The sequence below is a fragment of the Vombatus ursinus genome, unplaced genomic scaffold (genome assembly GCF_900497805.2).
Source record: "Vombatus ursinus unplaced genomic scaffold, bare-nosed wombat genome assembly UNPS02014794.1, whole genome shotgun sequence".
Taxonomy (NCBI): domain Eukaryota; kingdom Metazoa; phylum Chordata; class Mammalia; order Diprotodontia; family Vombatidae; genus Vombatus; species Vombatus ursinus.
The window spans coordinates 16,236,972-16,256,903 of record NW_020954572.1 but is presented as its reverse complement, the minus strand read 5'-3'; the positions used below and the strand labels follow the sequence as shown (position 1 = coordinate 16,256,903).

The 19,932-nt window shown below is 38.1% G+C and overlaps 1 protein-coding gene across 1 annotated transcript; it reads left to right on the top strand.

Moving 5' to 3' along the window:
* Positions 1–1,399: 1,399 nt before the first annotated feature.
* BLOC1S6 (biogenesis of lysosomal organelles complex 1 subunit 6) lies at positions 1,400–19,815 on the top strand. Its single transcript, XM_027870038.1, has 5 exons — positions 1,400–1,627; positions 8,387–8,528; positions 12,584–12,671; positions 16,834–16,920; positions 17,688–19,815. Exons 1-5 carry the CDS (start codon positions 1,525–1,527, stop codon positions 17,805–17,807), a joined length of 540 nt encoding a protein of 179 aa, XP_027725839.1. The 5' UTR covers positions 1,400–1,524; the 3' UTR covers positions 17,808–19,815.
* Positions 19,816–19,932: the final 117 nt, after the last annotated feature.

Genomic DNA, 19,932 nt, shown 5'->3' with positions numbered 1-19,932 from the left:
ACAGTTTAAAAATAATTTTCCTTAAAATAAGAATAGGGAGGAAATGAGGGTATAGGTATGAGTGTGTGTAAATTGGGGGGGGGGGGTGGCAAGGTATAATTACAAAGAAAAAAACTTCACCTATGTTTAAACACAAGTATTAATCTAGTCCATGACATTTTACATACACAACAATGAGTTATGTGCTAAGTGTTGTGGGCCATAAACGGTAAAGGTTCACATAATACCCAGAGCAAATATGGCACATGTTCATAATTAAGTTCTAAACTATGTGATTAAGGATTTAGTGTTTGTTGACTAAATGCTCCAGGGGTGGGGAACCCGAGGCCTTGAGGCCACATGTGGTCTTCTAGCTGTTTGGCCTTTTGACTGATTCCCAAGTTTTACAGAACAAATCCTTTTATTAAGGGGATTTATTCTGTAAAGTTTGGATTCAGTCAAAGGGCCGAGCTTGAGGACCCAGAGGGCTACATGTGGCCTGGAAGCCTCAGGTTGTCCACCCCTGCCTGAGGAGGTCAAAGAAAAACCTGGATCAACTTGGGCTACAGTAGTCTCAAGAGAGATGGAGGGATGAGTATTTTTAGCAAACGATACTCATTTTAAAAGTCAGAATACTGGTTTAAGTGACTTACCTAAAAGTCACATATGTATTTATTGGTATAGCTTGGCCTCGACCTTTGTTCCCTGTGTAAAGTTTTTTCCCATAAATCTACACTGTTGGGATTTCCTCAAGGTCCATCTGGAGCAAAGGTCAGCGAAAACTACAATCACTGTATCTATGCAATGACAATTGTCTTAGATTTCCAATACTGTTGGGTGAGGCCACCCAGAAGCCTCTGCAAACGATGCCTTAAATTACTTACGTAAAGAGGGGCTAACCTCGGGTATTAGAGTTCACCTCAGAGTTGGTCTGGTTGCATCTACACATTTTACACATTAGGGAGCTAAGGCTCACTCAAGTCTGCAGCTGTATTACAAGCCCTGCCCTCCCTGGGCTAACAGTCGGCCGGGCTTTGCCAGGGCTGGGGAATAACGGGCCTTTACGACCTCATAACGGAAGGGCGGGGGTAGCATTTACTCTCTTCTAGGGAACCAGAACGCGAATGAGCGAGCGGAAGCATCGGCCTCCACTCTTATGTGGACTTTAAGGAAAGCTTCCGATTAAAACCCCCCGTTAAACGGTTCCTCCGTCCGCTTCGGGCCAGAGCCAAACGTTCCGCCTCTCACAGAGAGCCCACCCTGCGGCCAGGCAACGAACGAATGAAGCCACCGAAGTCACGTGGCGGCCGGCCAAAAACAAAGCCGCGGCGCCTCGGTCGCCTTCCGGACCCCTCCTCTTCACGTGACCAGCGCTTCCGTTTCCGTAGTTTCCCGGTGCTACAGGCTTTTGTGTCCGGGCTGGCGGGAGGAGTACGGTGGTGCCTCCTGCTGTCACCCGCGGGGCTTGGCCTGACCATCCCGTCGCTCTCCTTTCCACTACGGTGCCCGGGGCCTCCGCCTTTTACTCCCCGCAGCGCGACAGTCATGAGTCTTCCTGAGCAGCAGCAGCCGCCGCAGCTGCCCCCGCAGGACCTGGCCCCGCTGGAGCCGCCATCCCTCGGCCCGGGCTTGGGGCCGCCCGCAGTGAGTACGTAAGGCGGAGTGGAGCGGGGGGCAGGTGGGCCTGCAGGGCGCGGCTCTGGGGGTCCGAGGCCTGGGCTGCCCAAGGCCCGCGTGGTGTGTGGGGCCGAGAGCGCAGCATCAGCCAGCTTTCGAGCTCCCTCATTTTACGATTGAGGAAACTGAGGCCCAGAAATGACTTGCTTGAGGTCAGGCGGGTAATGAGCCTCAAAGATGGGGTTGAAGCCCGGATCCTCCGACTCCAGAGTCACTGCTCTCTCTGCTGCAGGGTCTGAAGGTTTGCCTCCCTCACTCCTGCCGGGGTGCTTGTGAAGTCTGCTGGAGAAAGCCACCGTGCTGTGACATTTTTGCATGATGAGGGACCTGAGCTCTTAAGATCACTTTGACTTCTTCACATGTATCCTCTGGCCCGAGCCAGGCTTACTGTGTCTGAATCTAGAGCTAAATTAAACACTTCTCATCCTCTTCCCCCCAAAAAACAACAACAGCAGCAACAAAAAAACCAACCCAAAAAAACAAAAACAACTCCAAACTCTACAAATTTATTTTGTCTAATACCAGTTAGGCTTCATTGTTGTTTGACAAGTCTTTTTTAATTTTAGATTTTATTTTTTCATTGTGAGCTTAACAAACAGCCACAAACACGGATAATTCCATGTATTCTTCAAAGAACCAAGAAAGAAGGTTGAACATGAAACCAATCTCTATTAAGTACAACTTTTTTAAAAAAGCATACATTAAGATTGACATGAGAGCACTACTACTACCTTGCTTGTCTGAGTCCCCGTCTGAACTTTCCTCTGCTCTCTTTTGCAGTTTGTTTGTTTTTGGACATATTATTTACTCACTGAGAGTCTCTTTTTTACACCACTATCACTACCCATCCATACCTCAGAACAACTACAACTACTCCCCCCCCCCCCCCTAAGTTCTCCCTTATTTTTACCAAGATGGTCAAGCAAAACAAATTCATTTATTTTTTTCTTTCCTGATTGATTCTCTCATGCTTCCCACAGCAACTATTCCAAAATTCCTCTTTCCTCAAATCCATTATGTCACTCCTTCCCTCTTCCCTCATTGGAAGGCCTTGCATCTTACTTTCCTAAGAAAACAGGTCATTTATCTTGAACTGCTTTCTCTCCTATTCTGCCTATCCACCATCCTCCGTTCTCTCCACCTCTTCTCCATTCTCTGACCAAGGGTGACTTTTCTTGCCAACTCTGCTACTTTTTACTTGATCTCCCTCCTGTCTCCTCTGGAGTTTGCCCCTTTGATGTTTCTCTCCTCTTTTTTTCTCTCCTTTTGCACTGGCTCCTCTACTGTTTACAAGTATGCTCAGGTCCCCCATTCTTAACTGTTCACTTGACCTTGCCATCCCCCCAAGCTTTTTTTTTTTTTAAACAGTCAAACTCCTAGAAGGAGTAGTAGAAACTCAGTCTCTAGTTCCTTACTACCAACTCACTTCTCAACCCTTTCAACTCTAGTTTGTGACCCCATTACTCTGTTCAAAACGATTCCTTTAAGGCTACTAACAGGCTCTTGACTGCAAAATTCAATTGTTTTTTACCTTTTATAGCTTTTTCCACTGTTAAATGATCCTTCTTCTTAGATATACTCTCTCCTCTCTTGGCTTTCTTGATGTAGTTCTTAATTTTCTCTAAGCTGTCTGACCTTTTGCTGGATCATCATCATCATCATTGTCAATCATCTGTATCCTGCCCACTAAACATAGATGTCCCCCAAAACATTGTCCTGGGTCCTTATAGGTGATTTCAAATTCTCATTGCGTAACCTCTCTTCCAAGTTTCATTTGTGTATTTCCAACTTTCTGTTTAATACTTCTCTATATCCAGCTGTCACCTCAAATTTAACAATGACCAAAAGCAAATCATTCATTTACCACTTACCTGACGTTTCAAAAATCTGTCCTTCTGATTTTTCTCTTAAAATACTACCATCATTCTCCCAGTCATCCAGACTCAAAACCTTAGCATCATCTCTGAACCAAGGTCTATAGCTTCTGTTTTCACTGTGTTGTCTTTGGTATCTCTCACTTTCTGTTTTCACTGTCATCAACCTAATCCAGCCCTTTATTGCCTCTTGCAAGGACTTTAAGTCTCTTTCCCTTTCTATCTATCCCACACATTTAACATCTAATAATTCTAAAGCATAACCCTGGTAATTTCGCCCACCTGCTCATAAACTTGGTTCTCCACAGGCAAATTTGGATCTTGTCCAAATTCCATAGCTTAGCATTTAAGACTCTTCACAATAATCTTGTCTCAGCCCATCTTTGTTAGACTTCCTTTCTGTGATTGTCGTACTTGTGGCCTGGGCTCCAGGCCAACTAGACTGCTCTCTCCTTTCTAAACACAGCTAGGCTTTTTCTGTCATTACTACTTTTGCTTTCATGTTCCCTTTACTTGGAATGGTTTAACTGCTGAATCCATTTGTTGTTGTTGTTTCAGTGGTGTCTAACTCTTCATTATCCCGTTTGGAGTTTTCTTGGCAAAGATACTGGAATGGTTTTCCGTTTTCTTCTCCAGCTCATTTTACAGATGAGGAAATTGAGGCGAATGGTGTTAAATGCCTTGCCCAAAGTCACACAGCTAGTAAGTGTCTGAGGCTGGATTTGAATAAAAGAAAAGGAGTTTTCCTGACAGCAGGCCTGGCACTAATCCAGAGTGCTACCAACCATAGTCATATCTTAATACTCTGCTTAAAGGACATCATAGGATCATAGATTGAGAAAATGAATGGGCCTTCAGAGATAATTTTTTCCAAATCCTTCATTTTTCCAGATGAGGAAACCGAGAACCAGGGAGTTAAGTAGCTTCCTAAAGGTCATGCAAGTAGTAAGTAGCATATTTGGAATTTGAGTATCTGTCTTCTAATTCCAAGTCCAATGCTTTCCCCCCAACTCCCTCCTTAGCAAAATGATCATCCTGAGCTGCCCTAGGACTTTTTGGAGGTCTTATGATACACAGTATAGTCTGACTTTTACTTTGCTTATTTGAGTGTTTGTTTCTTCTGCTAGATTATAAACATCTTGAGGGCATGAACTAGGTCTTCATTTATTTATCTTTTGATCTTCATAGTGCCTTGTAGTAGGAACTCAGTAAACATGTGAATGAATGATTCCTTTGGGGTATGCTAAAGTGGTTAAGGTTTAGGTAAAAATTTGAAGACTTAGATTAGAAAATGAAATGAATGTATGGGATACATACATATATGTATACATATATACACATATACACATATATATATAAGAATGAAGGTATGTAAATTATTATTCAAAATTGTTAGAAGGACAATAATTGAAGCATCTTAAATTAAGATTAGCATGACTTGACATAAGAAGTGCTAGCTTTGGAGTTAGGAGATCTGAGCTTTTATCTGAGCTCTTTTACTTAACTGCATGTGTGAATTTCGGCAAGTCACACAATAATGTTGGCTGAATATTTATATATCATTTACATGTGCCAGGCATTTCACAAAGATGACTGTATCTCATTTTATCCTTACAATAACTCTGGGAGGTATGTGCTATTATTATCCCCAGTTTTCACTTGGGTAGATTGAGGCAGGCAGGTTAAATGACTTGCCCATAGTGTCAGAGGCTGGATGCGTAGTATCATTGACATGAATACCCCCTCTAACTCATCCTCATCTTATCCTTTAGGACTCTTATCCATGTCCCTCTGCAAACCTTTCACATGGGGTCTGGCCCATGTGCTTGGAGCTTTCCTCTTAAATCTCTTGATATTATTTGATGAAAGATTATTGGTTTAAAATGTTTATCAGTGTAGTATTAACTGTAAAGTTATGGTCAAAGTACATACCCCAATGTTCTTCTATAACCTGATTCTTTTATGTTCCAACACCTCTTCTAGCTTTCAAATCCTATAATTCTATGACTTTCCACCTGGCATATTTAAGATTTTAAAAATTTAAATTTAAAACATATATATTAGGTGCTTACTATGTGCAAAGACTATAGCTTCAAGAGGGCAGGTCTACTACACCTTGCTTAAATTTTTGGCATCTTTTTCCTTTAACACAGTATTCTGTATGCAGTTCTTGGGCTTAACAAATTTGTTGAATTTTATCAAATTTGCTAAAGATGGTTAAGTTATAGTGCCTGTTATAAAAGAGTTTATATGTCCTAATAGGAAAGATAAGACAGGTACAAATTAGAATGTAATTAGTGTGTAGGGCAAGTACCTTCAAAGTGTAATGAGAGGTTCGATAAAGGAGAAATCATTTTCTGCTGAGGGTGTCAGGGAAGGCCTTATGGAACTTGACTGGGCACCTAAGCTTGATCCTGGAGGAATTTCAGTGGAAATGGGGGAAAAGAAAAAGAAAGGTTAGGTGTATATTCTAGGTATGAAGGGTTGTATGAGCAAAAAGACAAGGGACATAAGTTCAGAGCCATTAAGTAGTGGTCCAATTTGGCTGAACAGAGAATGATTTGAAGGGGAGTGGTGAGAGATCAGGTTGGAAAGATAAGTCAGAGTCATTGTGAAGGGCTTTGAATACCAGATTAAAGTATTTGGATTTTATTGTTAAGCCAGGGGAATCCAAATTTTTTATTAGCTACACAATCCATAAGTGTGAAGGATTCACAAATTTAATATTTAGTTTCAATTATAACTTTTAATTAATTTAAGCCTACTAGCATGACATCTAGTGGTAATCAGTTGTACAATATTATCTGTTGACCAGTGGTCAAGCCTCAATTTTCAGGTGTGCTTACTTGCTAAATAATTAGGTGAACTTTTCCCTAAAAATCCCAAATGGGTTATACCTCAGGGTTAGGTAGGTCACAGTTGGCCTGTAGATTCTGTTTTGTATACTTGGGTAGTTAACAGTCTATATTTTTAAGGTTTTAAACCAACTCTAGAGGTTTTTGAGCAGGGATGTGACATTAGCCAGAGTTGTACATTGAGTATAGGTTAGTTTAGTGGACTCAATATTGAATATATTAGAAAGACCAGGTCCTGGAGGTAGGGAGGGAAGAGAATAAGCATTTATATAGCACCTACTGTGTGCCAAGCCTTGTGCTAAGCACTTTGCAAATATTGTCTCGTTTCATCCTCACAACAAACTTTCGAAGTAGGTGTTGTTATGATCCACATTTTATAGTTGAGGAAACTGAGGCAAACAGAAGTGAAGTGACTTGCCCAGGATCACACAGCTAGTAAGTATCTGAGTTCTGATTTGAACTCAGGTTTTCCTGCCACCAGTTAGCTATTAAACTATTAAACTAGTCCTCACAAAAGGTAATATTGGCTTGAACGATGGTGATGACCCTGGAAATGGAAAAGAGAAGGCAGATGGTAGAAACAACATTCAGAGAAGGTATAGGGTCTGACAGTTGGTTGGCTGAAGGAGGAGAAGAAGAAGACTGATGGCTGGAGCATGGGTGATAATGGTATTAACCATTAACAGAAACAGGGAAATTAGGAAGGGCAGGTTTGGGGGGAAAAGATAATGAGTTCTCTTGTAGACGTACAGTGTTTGATGTGCTTATGCAAGTAGTGATTTGTAGACATTTGGAATGATTTTCAGTGTACCTTATTTAGGAATAATTGTTCTATACTATTTCTGTAAGATTTGTGAATTGCTATAGATTTTTTCCCAGTCTTCATATGCTTTAATACCTATCATATGTATAATATACCTAGCACTTTTTTTTAAGGCAGTTGGGGTTAAGTGACTTGCTCAGGGTTACACAGCTAGTAAGTGTCAAGTGTTTGGTCTGAGGCCGGATTTGAACTCCTGACTTCAGGGCCGGTGCTCTGTCTAATTCATCACCTAGCTGTCCCATACCTAGCACTTTTCTAGGAGCTTTGGTGATTACCCCATCCTCCCCCCATAAGGCATGGTTCTGTGCCCCAGAGAATATTTATAATCTAGTTAGAGAAATGAGGAAACTAGGTGGCACAGAGGATAGAGTGCTGGGCCTGAAGTCAGGAAGACTCTTCTTCCCGAGTTCAAATCCAGCCTCAGACACAACTAGCTGTGTGACCCTGGGCAAGTCACTTCACCCTGTTTGCCTCAGTTTCCTCATCTGTAAAATGAACTGGAGAAGGAAATGGCAAACTACTCCATTATCTTTGCCAAGAAAACCCCAAATGGGGTCACAAAGAGACTTAGCTGAAATGATTGAACAACAAAATAACATTTGGAGAAATAAGATTAATACAGGGCAGTTCATTAAATGCTGTATTTTAATGATGGCTTTCATTTGATGGAAACAAGAATTTAAAACATGTTAAAAATCCAAAGGAAAGAATTCTGATATTTTCCCACTTATTCAGCTTTACACTGTCACCACCCTCTCTTTGATTCTAAGCTAAAGAAGGCAGTGAGGTCCTGTGGAAAGAGCACTGACTTTGGAGTAAGAGGTCTGGGTTCAGATTCTCTCTCCGATCTCTACTGTTAGGATCTTGGGCAGGTCACTTAACTTCCCTGGGCCTGTTTCCTTATTTGTAAAATAGATGGCCTTTGAAAATACTTTCTAGCTCTAGATATATGAAATCTAAACACTTGAAAATACTTTCTAAAATTAGATTTTTGTTTACGTATCTTGTCATGCTGTAGTCAAGTAAACAAGAAGTTATTAAGTGCTGAAGAAAGAAATACATTTATTTTGCATTAGGCTTAGCTTAAACTTTAACCATAATGTTTTGTTCTGGTGGAACATTTAAGACTTAGCAACAGTCTCAACAGTTTTTTCAATATTTTTCTGCTTGGGGCATAGGTTCAGGTGATGCTTCTCCAGATGAAGGGCTAATAGAAGACTTGACTGTTGAAAATAAAGCTCTGGAGCAACTAGCACAAGGATTACTTTCTCATTATTTACCAGACTTGGAGAGATCAAAGCAAGCCCTACAGGAACTCACGTAAGCAAACCAGAAATTGTTATGAGCTCATTTCTTCATCAAGGGACCATGCTTTATTTACCAAGAACACAGGAATGAAAATCAGGAGATTTGGGTTTGGTACCACTTTTATCTCTGAATCTGTTTCCTCATCTGTAAAATGGGGATAATACCTCTCTTGTTTGCTTCATAAAATTATTGTGAAAATCAGATAACATGTGAAAATGCTTTGTAAATTGTAAAGTGTTATTTTGCCTCTACAGTTCTGTCTAGCTTATAATAACATGGCTGCTTTTGATGTAATCTTTAGGATGTATTTTATAACTTTTAGTTTTGATTATTTCTAATAATTTAACAAGTAGAAGTGGTAATAGCGGAGTACTTTGTAACTTAACTGCAAGAAATTAATGTATTTAGGCTTTTTTTCTTCGTGTTTTGGGCAGTTGTCTCTAAAACACAGGTAGAACCTGGAATTAATTGTAGTTGTCATTATCTTATGAAATAATCAATTTGCTTATCTAATAGTAATTTTTGCATATGCATTTGTTTTAGAATAGAATTAAAGAAAATGCCCCATAACACCTTTACTTGAGAAGACAGGTATTTCTAACAATTCAATAAATTGTGGTTGTTGTTGAGTCATTTCAGTAGTGTCCTACTCTTCCATGACCCCATCTGGGGTGTTCTTGGCAAAGATACTGGAGTGGTTTGCCATTTCCTTCTCCAGCCTATTTTACAGATGAGCAACTGGCAAATAGGGTTAAGTGACTTACTTACCCAGGGTCTCTCAGCTAGGGTCTGCACCACCTACCTGCCCAGATTCAATAAATATCTTGCTTTTAAAAAAAAAAAAAAAGAGAGATGAGAGAGTGTGGGCATTATCTAGACACATATGGCTGAGGACAATAACTCTCACACAGAAATCAGACTTAGTCACTGTTTCTTCAGGGGGATAAAAACAGAGCCTGAAGCCTCTCTACTCCCTGTTTTTCAGAGTGAGAAGTTAAATATATCAGACTGCTGCAAGCCAATGATTTACACTGAAACTCAGTTCAGAAGTGGCAGTTTATCATTGGGCAGAATCGACACCACCTATTCATGTAATTCCATTAACCAGTATTTTTGTAGGCGTTATACTTGAATACTGATCAACTATGAGTCAATAAGGAGCAAAACTTAATAAAGTAGGACTTTTTATGACTAAATATTACAGTTAACAAACTAGTGAATCTAGTTCCCCAGTAACACAGAGTGTGGTTTTGATCCTCTAATAATGGTTTTTAATAGAATTTTGGAGTTAGATATCCTTAGGTGATTAGTTCATCATATGGAATGTGGGTGTGGGAGGAGAGTATGTGTTGGCCAGAGGGGCCTGGCTGTTGTGATTTTTTTTTTGTGTGTGTGTGCAAAGTCAAAGAAAATGCTTTTTGTGATTCTAAGTAGTCCTTGTATTTCAGTAAGGGCTAGCAATGTTTATTTTCAGGTCACAGACTTAAAGGAACCCAGAATGTGTTTGAATTTGGAAAGAATAATGAAAAGATGTCTTTGTATTGTTGAAAGTGGATATATATGTTTGTAGCATTTTTGTTGTGTCTGAGGGTTCTTTGTTAACCTTCTCTAATGCTTATAATGTTTATAATAACCTCACTTTTTTTTCTGGGCACCCAAAGTACTCTTTAAGCAGACAAACCATGTAATTTGCTGAATAAGTTACTTTGTTTCTTGAGAGTTAAGGAGCAGTATAGAGAATGCTGTACTTAAGATTTTCTGTCTCTTCATGGATTTCATTACTGATAATTGTGATGTAGAAAGAGCACTGGATTAGAAATTGGAGGTTTGGGGATTTAATCTTTGCCTTGCTACTCACTGTGTGAGTTTGCACAGGTCAGCGAAACCTTTTGGGCCTCAGTTCCTTCGTGTATGGAATGAATCCAAACTTCTTTCATCTTTACAATTCTGTGATACTGAGTAGCCCTTGTGGCTTGGTGGAGGCTGCAAATCTATTTGTTTTGTACCTCACAAAGGGTAAAGGATCGGAGAAAAAAATGTGAGCATATTAGGACTTAGCAGAACCCTATTTGCTTACAGGCATTTATAATGCTCAGCCTTATGTCTTCATTCTTGGAGGGGACATCAGTTACCACTTCTCGAAGCAGGTTATTCAGTGTGACTCGTGTTGAAGAACCTAGTTATGGCATATTTAAAATGAAAACTTAAAGATTGATTCTTACCATCTTAATGATTCTATAATTTTTCACTATGAACTTTATTGATGGCTTAGGCAGTTTCACTGTTAATTTATGGTCAGCCACAATAATTTTTTAAAATAATATTTTATTTTTTCCCCAGTTACACGTAAAGACAACTTTTACATTCATTCTTTTTTAAAATTTTGAGTTTCAGATTTTTTCTTTTCCTCCCTCACCTTCTCCTCCCTAAGAAGTAAGCAATTTTATATAGATTATACATGTTCAATCATGCAAAACATATTGCTATATATAATAATTAAAAAAAAACCCAAAAGTACTATATTACTTTAATCTTGTTTTTTAATTTCATAAATTATTGATTTCTGTCTAAAGGGTTTTTTTTTTGAAATTTGTAGGGCAAGATATTGTGGCTTTGAAGATTGCTCTTCTAATTGTTTCTCACAATCATTGTAGTAACTCAGGCTGCCTGAGTAAGCCATCTTATTGGGTTGTGCCACATCCCCCCCTGGGTTCTGAACAGGTTTTTCCTCTTCCGAGGTCAGTAAGTGGAGCAGATTGTAGGGGATCAGGTGAGCTTCTGGACTGTTGTGATATGCTGGCTATATAGGAGAACAGACAATTTGTAAACCTCTGTTCAATCTCATCTTTTCCGTTTCTCTTTTTCCACATTGTCTTATATTTAATACAGGTTTATAAGTAAGCAGCCTATTAATGATCAGGTGGCTAATCAGATTGAATGAGTGTCTTGTAGGTGCCTCCCTTGATCTCTTGGCTCAGGGTGAGAGACCCCTGGAGATAAGCACAGTAGTATATTGAGTGTTATTCCAATTACTGGAGGCTTCTTTGCTCCTGCTTTTTGTTTCTTTGACACATTTTTCGACACATTTAGCACCTTTATTTGGTGAAAGGAAGGGAGAAAAATGGAATGACTGAAGCATATCACCCGGGGAGGTTTTGTACTCTTTGTTGCTGAAAATTTTAAAGACTATGTTGCATAACCCGATGACCTCAGGGCCCTTGGCTTTTTATGATATTTGACCCAGGTTGCAAAGTATAGTGAGGTCAAGTGAAAGGGAGTTTGGACACTGATTTGCTTGTTTTACCAGATAGATTTAGAATCACCATATTTGAGAGATCTCAGAGGCTTAGAGATATTGTCTGGTCTGATTCTTCCCTTTGCCCCCCCCTTTTCTTTTTTAATAGTTAAGGAAACTGAAGGCCCAAGAAGGTAAGTGATTTATTCAGGGTCACTTGGCTGAGCAGTGGTAGAATCAAGAGCTCTTGGTTCCTTGTCGAGGGCTTTTGCCACTCTACCAGATTGCTTCTCTTCTGTGACTTTTAGCTTTAACCTCTTCCAATACCATAAATTTTCTGCACTTAAAGTAGGAAATTTCCCTATATTTGCCTTCACAGGATGTTGTAGTAAAATAGGAGATTTCCCTATATTTGCCTTCACAGGATGTTGTATTAACAGAAATGTGTAAAGCACTTAGATTAGAATCTTGAGGAAGAAGGCTCAAAAATGCATTTTCTTTTTGATTCTGCGTTGATAGAGAGAAGGTAATGATGCATTAACTTTAAATGATTAAATTGACTTTAATGGTGTCTGAAAGCTGGAGTTTGGCCAGAATAAGGGGGCAGTTTACTATCAACTGCTTTCTGTTATTTTGTAAAAGATTTTACTGACAAAATAAACCTGGAAAAGATTAGATTCTCTCTAGACTTGTTCTCATACTCTTCCAGCTTAATTTCAAGCTCATAGTAATAATCAGCATTGAAGTGTTAAATTGAGATATAGAATTTTAGGTGGTTTTATTTCAGTTCAGGATGTGTAAACCTCATCTCCACTATTTGCTTTTGTTTCAGACAGAACCAAGTGGTATTACTAGATACATTAGAGCAAGAGATTTCAAAATTCAAAGAATGTCATTCTATTTTGGATATTAATGCTCTGGTAAGTCTGTTCTAGTGTATGTGTTTTAATAATGTTACATTTTAATGTTAGCTGAATTAATTTCTCCACTGTAATATTGTTTAGATGCAGTCTCCAAATTTTTCTCTACTTTTTAAAAAATCAGAAATGGAATTTTAACAAAAATGAGAATGTAACTAGGTTTTTTTATCTGACAAAGAAACTTTCAAAATATTAACTGTCAGAGATGATAGTTTCTTTGGTAACTTAAAAGCAGATCTTTATAACAGTTAGTGCCACCTGAGGAGGCAGTGAGTTCCTCTTGGAGGTATTCAAAGAAAACTGAATTATTTCCCTGATGAATGTGTCATACGTAGTGTGAGTGTATTTCCAGTACAGGGTTGGACTAGATAGATCTTGAGGTCTCTTCAAACTGAAATTCTAAGATTCTGTGAATAACAACTTTCGTTTGCTTACTCTCTACATACATATAAAAGAGAACTTGGGGGAATTTGGGGAGAGAGCATCTGGTTAGCCACCTTTTCTCTACCTCAGAAGGAAGGACCATATATAGGGTGTCCCAGAAGTCTTAGTGCCTATTTAAGTTTTAATAGCTTCAGTACCTTAAAATTGCACTAAGGCTTTTGGGACACCCTGTATAAAATCTACTGTTGGTTATATTTTTCAATACAAGCAATCAGAGTCAAACTTTACACCAAAAGAAGTATATAGTTCTTTGGTAAGAGGAGCTATAATTATATTTCTGGGAAGCTTCAGTAAACCTAACCATCCATTCATATATGAAGACCATATAAAAGAGAACTTAAAAATAAGGAACCTGTGTCTGCCTTTTTGCCACGCCTAGAAAAAAGTCCCATGAAGATTTGAGGGCAATCCATGAAAGAAGGTATAAAATAATAGTGATAACACATTCTTGAATCTTAATGGATTTTTTAAAAGCGAATTTGGGACTAGAAAATTATACCTTTGGACTGATTAAAATAAAGTATAACATCATGATGCCATAGGTTATTGGAGGCTAGGAAACAAGATTCCAACTCAGGTTCATTTAATACTTAACTATGACTTCGGATAAATCACTAATATTCTCTGGGCCATAGTTTCCTCTTTTGATAAATGAAGGGTTGAACTAAGTGGTTTTTCGGAACCCTTCCAGCTCAAAAATTTCAATACACAGTATACACAATTTACATAATGTACAGTATACAATGTAGTAGACTTTCATAGAAGAAAAGAAGAGGGACTAGTCAACTGTCATTAAGAACAACAGTTTCAGGAATTCAAGAAGAGGAATAAGTGAGAGCACCCCTTGTAGAGGCTCCTTCCTGGGTGGGTGGGTGGGGGGGGTTCCAATATTTTCGTTACCTTCTAACTGTAAAAATTTCTGATTCTGTTATTTAAAGCCATTATCTATCTGATACCAGCCCACCTTCTCAGACTTAATTTGTTTTGCTCTCCCTTTATGTACTCTGTGTTCCAGCCAAATTGGCTTACTAGCTGTTCCCCACGTTGGCATCCCATCTCTGCACCTTCATGCTGGGCAGCCTCCCTGTGTGTACATTTCTTTATCTCTGCCTCTTAGAGTCCTTAGCTTCCTCGAAGGCTCAGCTGAGCTGGAGTGCTACCTCCTACTTATTGTTAATGCTTTCTCAAATTCCCTTTTATTTAGTTATTTATGTACTTGTGTTTTCCTTATTTCCCACTCCCCAGATAAACACTTAGAATGAAAAGTTCTTGAAGAACGAGGATTGTTTTGTGTCCGGATCAGTGCTTTGTACCTAGTGGGTGTTTAATAAATGTTTTCTTAACTGAATTTTCACTTAAATTGGTTAATTTAACTAATGGAGTAGGCCTCTCGGCACTTCCCACCTCCCAATTTGTTTTGAATATTTCTAAAGATATTTTACTTTTTGAAATATATTTACATGTGCTTGTTGTATTGAACAGTTGTATTCAATAGACATTTGGTGTATAGTAGGACAAGCCAGGAAGTTTTATATCCCCTCCTAAATGCAAACAGTAGATGTAGTTAAGTGGCAGATAGAATATAGTGGACCTAAAGGAATAGGAGGGAAGTCGTTCTCTTTTAGATCTTTTTGTTCAGTGGTTCATGTTACAGCCTTCCATACAACCTTTGACGAGAAACATGAAAGACCTTTGGCACTCAGCTAAGAACTGAAAGCTAGAGGGCTGAGTTCTGTTTCTCTGCACACAGAATTACAGTATGTCACTAGTTCACGTGGCCTGAAGAAGAATCTCTTTCACAGTATCCCCAAGAAGTGGTCCACTTCTGAGAGCTCTCAGTGTTAGAAGTTTTTCTGTACATCTGTATCTTTTTGTAACATTGTCCCTTTGTGCTCCTGATTCTGTCCTCCAGGGCCAAGTAGAGCAGATGTCATTCTTCTACATGGCAGCCCTTTAAATACTTGAAGATAGCCATCATGTCCCAAACTTCCTCAATTCTAGAGCAGTCCTTGGGGCATGATCTTGAGCCTCTTCGTTGTCCTGCAAGCTTTTCCCTCCCACTTACCATAGTTTTTCTAAAACGTGTCATCCAGAGCAGAACATTTGTTCCAGTTGTGGTCTCACCAGGGCAGATTATATTGGGACTGTCGCTTCTTTTGTTCTTAATATCATGCCTTTCTTAACATAACCTACGATTGCTTTAGCCTTTTTGGCCACCATATCAGTTTGTGCACTGTGGACTCTAATGTATTCAACTTGCAGTTCACTAGACCCTATTAAGTGTTTTCCAAATGAGTTGTTATCTAGCCAAGCCCTTCCTGCTTAGTAATGTGAATTTTATTTTTTTTTAAAATCAAGTAAATATAAGTCTCCACATTTAGATTTTAATTTCATTTGATTAGATTCAAACCATTGTTTTAGCTTATCGAAATATTTTTGCTCTTGACATTGTGTGTTTGCTATCCCTCCTAATGTTTCACTTGCAGTTTTGATAATCATGCTGTCTCTGCAGTATTGTGTTCTCGAAATAGTGTTGGAGTCAGAAATCCTTCTCCTCTTTCCTCTGTGTTCTATCTATATGACACCTTAGGCAAAGCACTTAACCCTTTTGGGCCTCAGTTTTCTCATCTGGACAATAAATGGGTTGGACTGGAGGACCTCTGAAGTCCCTTTAAGCTTTAAATCTGTGATTCTATTCCATTATCCAAATCATGGATTAAAATCTTAAATAATACAAGCCTCTCTCCATCTCTGGGGCACTCCACCAGAGAAAGCTCTTTCCCAGTCTACATTGAGCCATTAATGTCAGCTCTGGGTGCAGACACACATGTAGACGAAGAACATTAAACCAATAATTACTGAGGTCTGATTTGGATACAAGATTAGAAGGTTAAGATTGCCATTTCTGACTCTTGTTAGTTTGGACTATTTTCTTGACTACTAATTCTTTCCTTTTCTTCTTTATCCTTCATCCTTTCTGAGGGAGAATTGTGTTTTTTTTCAACCACTCAGATCTACATTACTTCCTGTTCTCCTCTAACTTGGGATCCTGCTTTTTAGGAAATCCAGCCATCCTAAGATACTGGAGGCTATCCAAGAAGAAGCCTTTTCATGGGCATACTCAGCTCCTTGGTTATACCTCAGGAATAAGATTGGCAGAGGTAGAAAGGGCCTAGTCTTATTCCAAACTCGTGTTTCTTGGGTTATTGAAGAGTGGTCCATAAGACCCAGGCAGCATTGTTCTAGGTTCAGAACTTAGTTCTTCTTGTCAGGCACTTAGATTAACCTTTGAGGCTCTTGACTTAAACAGCTAGTGCAGTGTAAGCATGGATTTAAAAAGCTTTTAACTCCTTCTGAAGCTAACTAGTAGCAACTGAGTGGTCTTATTGCAACTTTAGGCCCGTATAGGATACCTATTTGTCCAGTGACTAATTGTATTGCAGATTTTTGATAAAGAAATGTTGTCTTTCCATTATATAGTAGGTATTATCTTTATGTACCAACGTCATCACTTTTCTCCCTCCTCCCACCAATGGTTTTTAAAGTATTACATGTGGATTTTAAGTATAATTTGTAGAGAATAATTAAAATATGAAGATAATGGATCATAAAGCTGGTCAAATTTAGGAAGAATTGTTAAGGGTTTGGACCATAAATCTGTTTGGCTATTCCAGTGAACTTTTAACTTGAATCGTAATTTAGTTTTTCCTGTTTTAAGTTTACAGAAGCTAAATACTATCACACCAAGTTAGTGAATATAAGAAAAGAGATGCTGATGCTTCATGAAAAGACATCAAAGTTGAAAGTGAGTTGAATAACATTTAAATAATATTTTAATTAATAGAGAGGTTTAATGCTTTGTTTTCCTTTTTTGTTGATGTCTGCTAGTAATGAGCTTTTAGACACTTAATGATCCTTTTTTTACATTTACATTTTGAATGAACTGAAAGTGTTATTTTTATTTATGTAATGTCACATAAAATTTATTGATGCTATATTAATGTATTTTTTAAAGTAATAAACCCTTTAGGTGTGAATTACTAGATATGTACACTAATAGTAATATTGATGGATTTTGGAAGAGATTTTGTTCTCTGATTATGAAACTTCTAAGTACTCCATTTAATTGAGATAGTGAAAGTAGCAATTCCATTGGGATAGAGAATCTTTATAAGATAGGCTATTGGAATTTATTTAAGATTACATGAAACAACTGAATTTATGTAGAAAATGAAGTCTAAATGTGGAGAAACAACATGGTATGGAGACTTCCCTATCTTGGTATCAGGAAGACCTGTTAATACCATTGGATTCCCTCTCTGACACATACTGTCTTGGTAACCCTGAACAGGTTTCTCAGTGTCCAAGATGATTGGGTTTCAGAGCAGGTGCTGACTTTTCATTAGGGGTTTCTTACCCAGATGAAATCAAAGGTCTAGACTCATCTCTTCCCGGCCCCCCCCCCCAAAAAAAAGCCAGCCTCATAATAATTTATTGCTATGGCTGTTTAGTGAGGTATATAAACCTTGGTGCTTGGTATAGTTCCTTGATTTTGTTTCTTTTCTGACTTAGAAAAGAGCACTTAAGCTCCAGCAAAAGAGACAGAAAGAAGAGTTGGAACGGGAACAGCAACGAGAAAAAGAATTTGAAAGAGAGAAACAGTTAACTGCTAAACCAGCTAAAAGGACATAAAAAACAATCAGCAGTCATCTTGTTGATGTACATATGTTTATTTTTATATGTATATATGTATAGAGTGTGTACATACTTTTTTTTTTCTTTCCTCTATTCCCTATTCTTTGGATTTAAGAGAGCTTGATTGGTAGGGTCAGTTTGATGTAGTGCCTTATGCCATCGTTCAGAATTCTAACGTGCTTTGCACTCATTGAATTGCCATGTTTTCATTCTAGCCATTTAGGATGCTTTGTTTTTCACTGGTTATCAAAATGTGAATTTATTTTAATTTTATATGATATTTAAATTTTTTTTTAACTTAGCTCTTCTTATACTTTTAAAAATCAACTGGATTTTTGCCTTGATACATCTAATGATGAATGGTTTCATTTCATTCATTTGACACATATTAAAAGCACTTATTTTATACAGTGCCCTTAGGGTTGAAAGAATAGTCACGGTCCTGTTACTGAACATGTACAAAATTTTAAATTTGTTTCTTGCTTATTGGAATGCCTTGCTCTTTTTTTGAGCCATATAATGACGACTTTTGATTTTCTGTCCCGTGATCAAATTGAGAAGGCCTCTTCCATTGCTTTTGTTAAGAAAGAACTCTAGGGATGTTACCACGCCAGCTGCCTAACAATACATGCCATTGACATGAAGTGCATTGTATAAAACCTACATTAGTGTAGGTTTTCATGGGAATTTTCATGGGAAAATTTGACACAGTAAATAATGGCATAGTGTTAGTGGCATCTTTGACATAGGAAAATAAGCAAAAGAGAAAATTGTTTTTATAGAATGGAGACCACATAGTTTTTCTTTTCCCACCATTTTTAGACCTTATATCCTTAATGACATCAACATCTTAATGTGCTTTAAATTGGAATACTTGTTCTGTAAGCTGGTATTATAGGGCTTATATACATCCATTTTGTTTTGTCAGGACATAAAATAGTGTAATTTTCCAAAGGCTCTGAAGGCTATGCCCATTGGCCCTTCTTTACTTGAACATATTTCGTAATGATTTTCAAGCACTGAAATGATAATCAAGTAGATAGGGTTATTTAAGTCCCATTTCTTCATTTGCCAGTGTGGTCTCTAGCTCTGTCTTGTGATTTCCTGTGTCTCGTTAGTGGTTACCTTATCATTCCATACTTTGCTTCATTTATAAAATGAAAATAATATGTTGCCTACCCATTTTATAGTGATATTAATGGATCAGAGAAGGTTGATAAAGAAAGTACTTTGAGACCTTTTAAGAAAGACACACACCATTGTGAAACTTAGTTTTTTTCAAAAATTTTTAAAATACATGCAGGAAGGTATTATGTGGGGGAAATTATAGTTTCACTCTCTAAAATCCAGTGTGCATATCCCTCTTTTAATGTTAAGGGGTATTTAACAATTGTCTAATCTCTATCATATAGAGAATAAGCAGAAAACTAGGAGGGTATATGATTAGAATGTATATCTTTTCTAATTCACATTACAATTTGCAGATATCTTTTTATTAAACTAGAATCTACCTCTGATCACATATCAGGCTAATACAGAAGGATAGGAAAATATTTGATTTTGGAAGAATACAAAGAAATAGGTCCATTAATACACTTTTATTATTTTTCATCTCAAGTGAATGACTAATCACAGTACACACCTACCTGACTTTGACTTTAGACTTATGAATGTTAGTTTCACATGGCCAAATGTTGAGATCTATACACTGAAATTGTCTGGGCAGGGTTTGGATAAATTAAAAATTCAAACAATATCACATAAATTTCTGTGTGTAATTTGGTTTAATTTGGTAGAGTTGATGGAGTTGGTAGAGTCTAAGTTATTGAGCTAGTTTAAAATTATGTGTCCCATTGTTGTGTGATCAGTTCTATCACCTGACTAATTTTTTTTTTTTTAAAGAAAGGCTTTAAGACTGAGCCCTTGGGGGCACAGAGGATAGAGCACTAGTCCTGGGAGTCAGGAGGACCTGAGTTCAAATCTGGCCTCAGACACTTGACACTTAACTAGCTGTGTGACCCTGGGCAAGTCAACCCCATTACCTAGCAAAAACCTCCCCAAAAAACCAAGGAAAAAAAGACTGAACCCTTAACAGGTAGTAAATATCTTGAGAATTCTGGGA

Excerpts from the sequence above, each read along its gene's own strand:
- BLOC1S6 (XM_027870038.1), top strand. The coding sequence starts at position 1,525 with ATGAGTCTTCCTGAGCAGCAGCAGCCGCCGCAGCTGCCCCCGCAGGAC. Across the intron at positions 1,628-8,386 it reads CTTGGGGCCGCCCGCAGTGA|GTTCAGGTGATGCTTCTCCA; the intron begins GTACGTAAGGCG and ends CTTGGGGCATAG. Across the intron at positions 8,529-12,583 it reads CAAGCCCTACAGGAACTCAC|ACAGAACCAAGTGGTATTAC; the intron begins GTAAGCAAACCA and ends CTTTTGTTTCAG.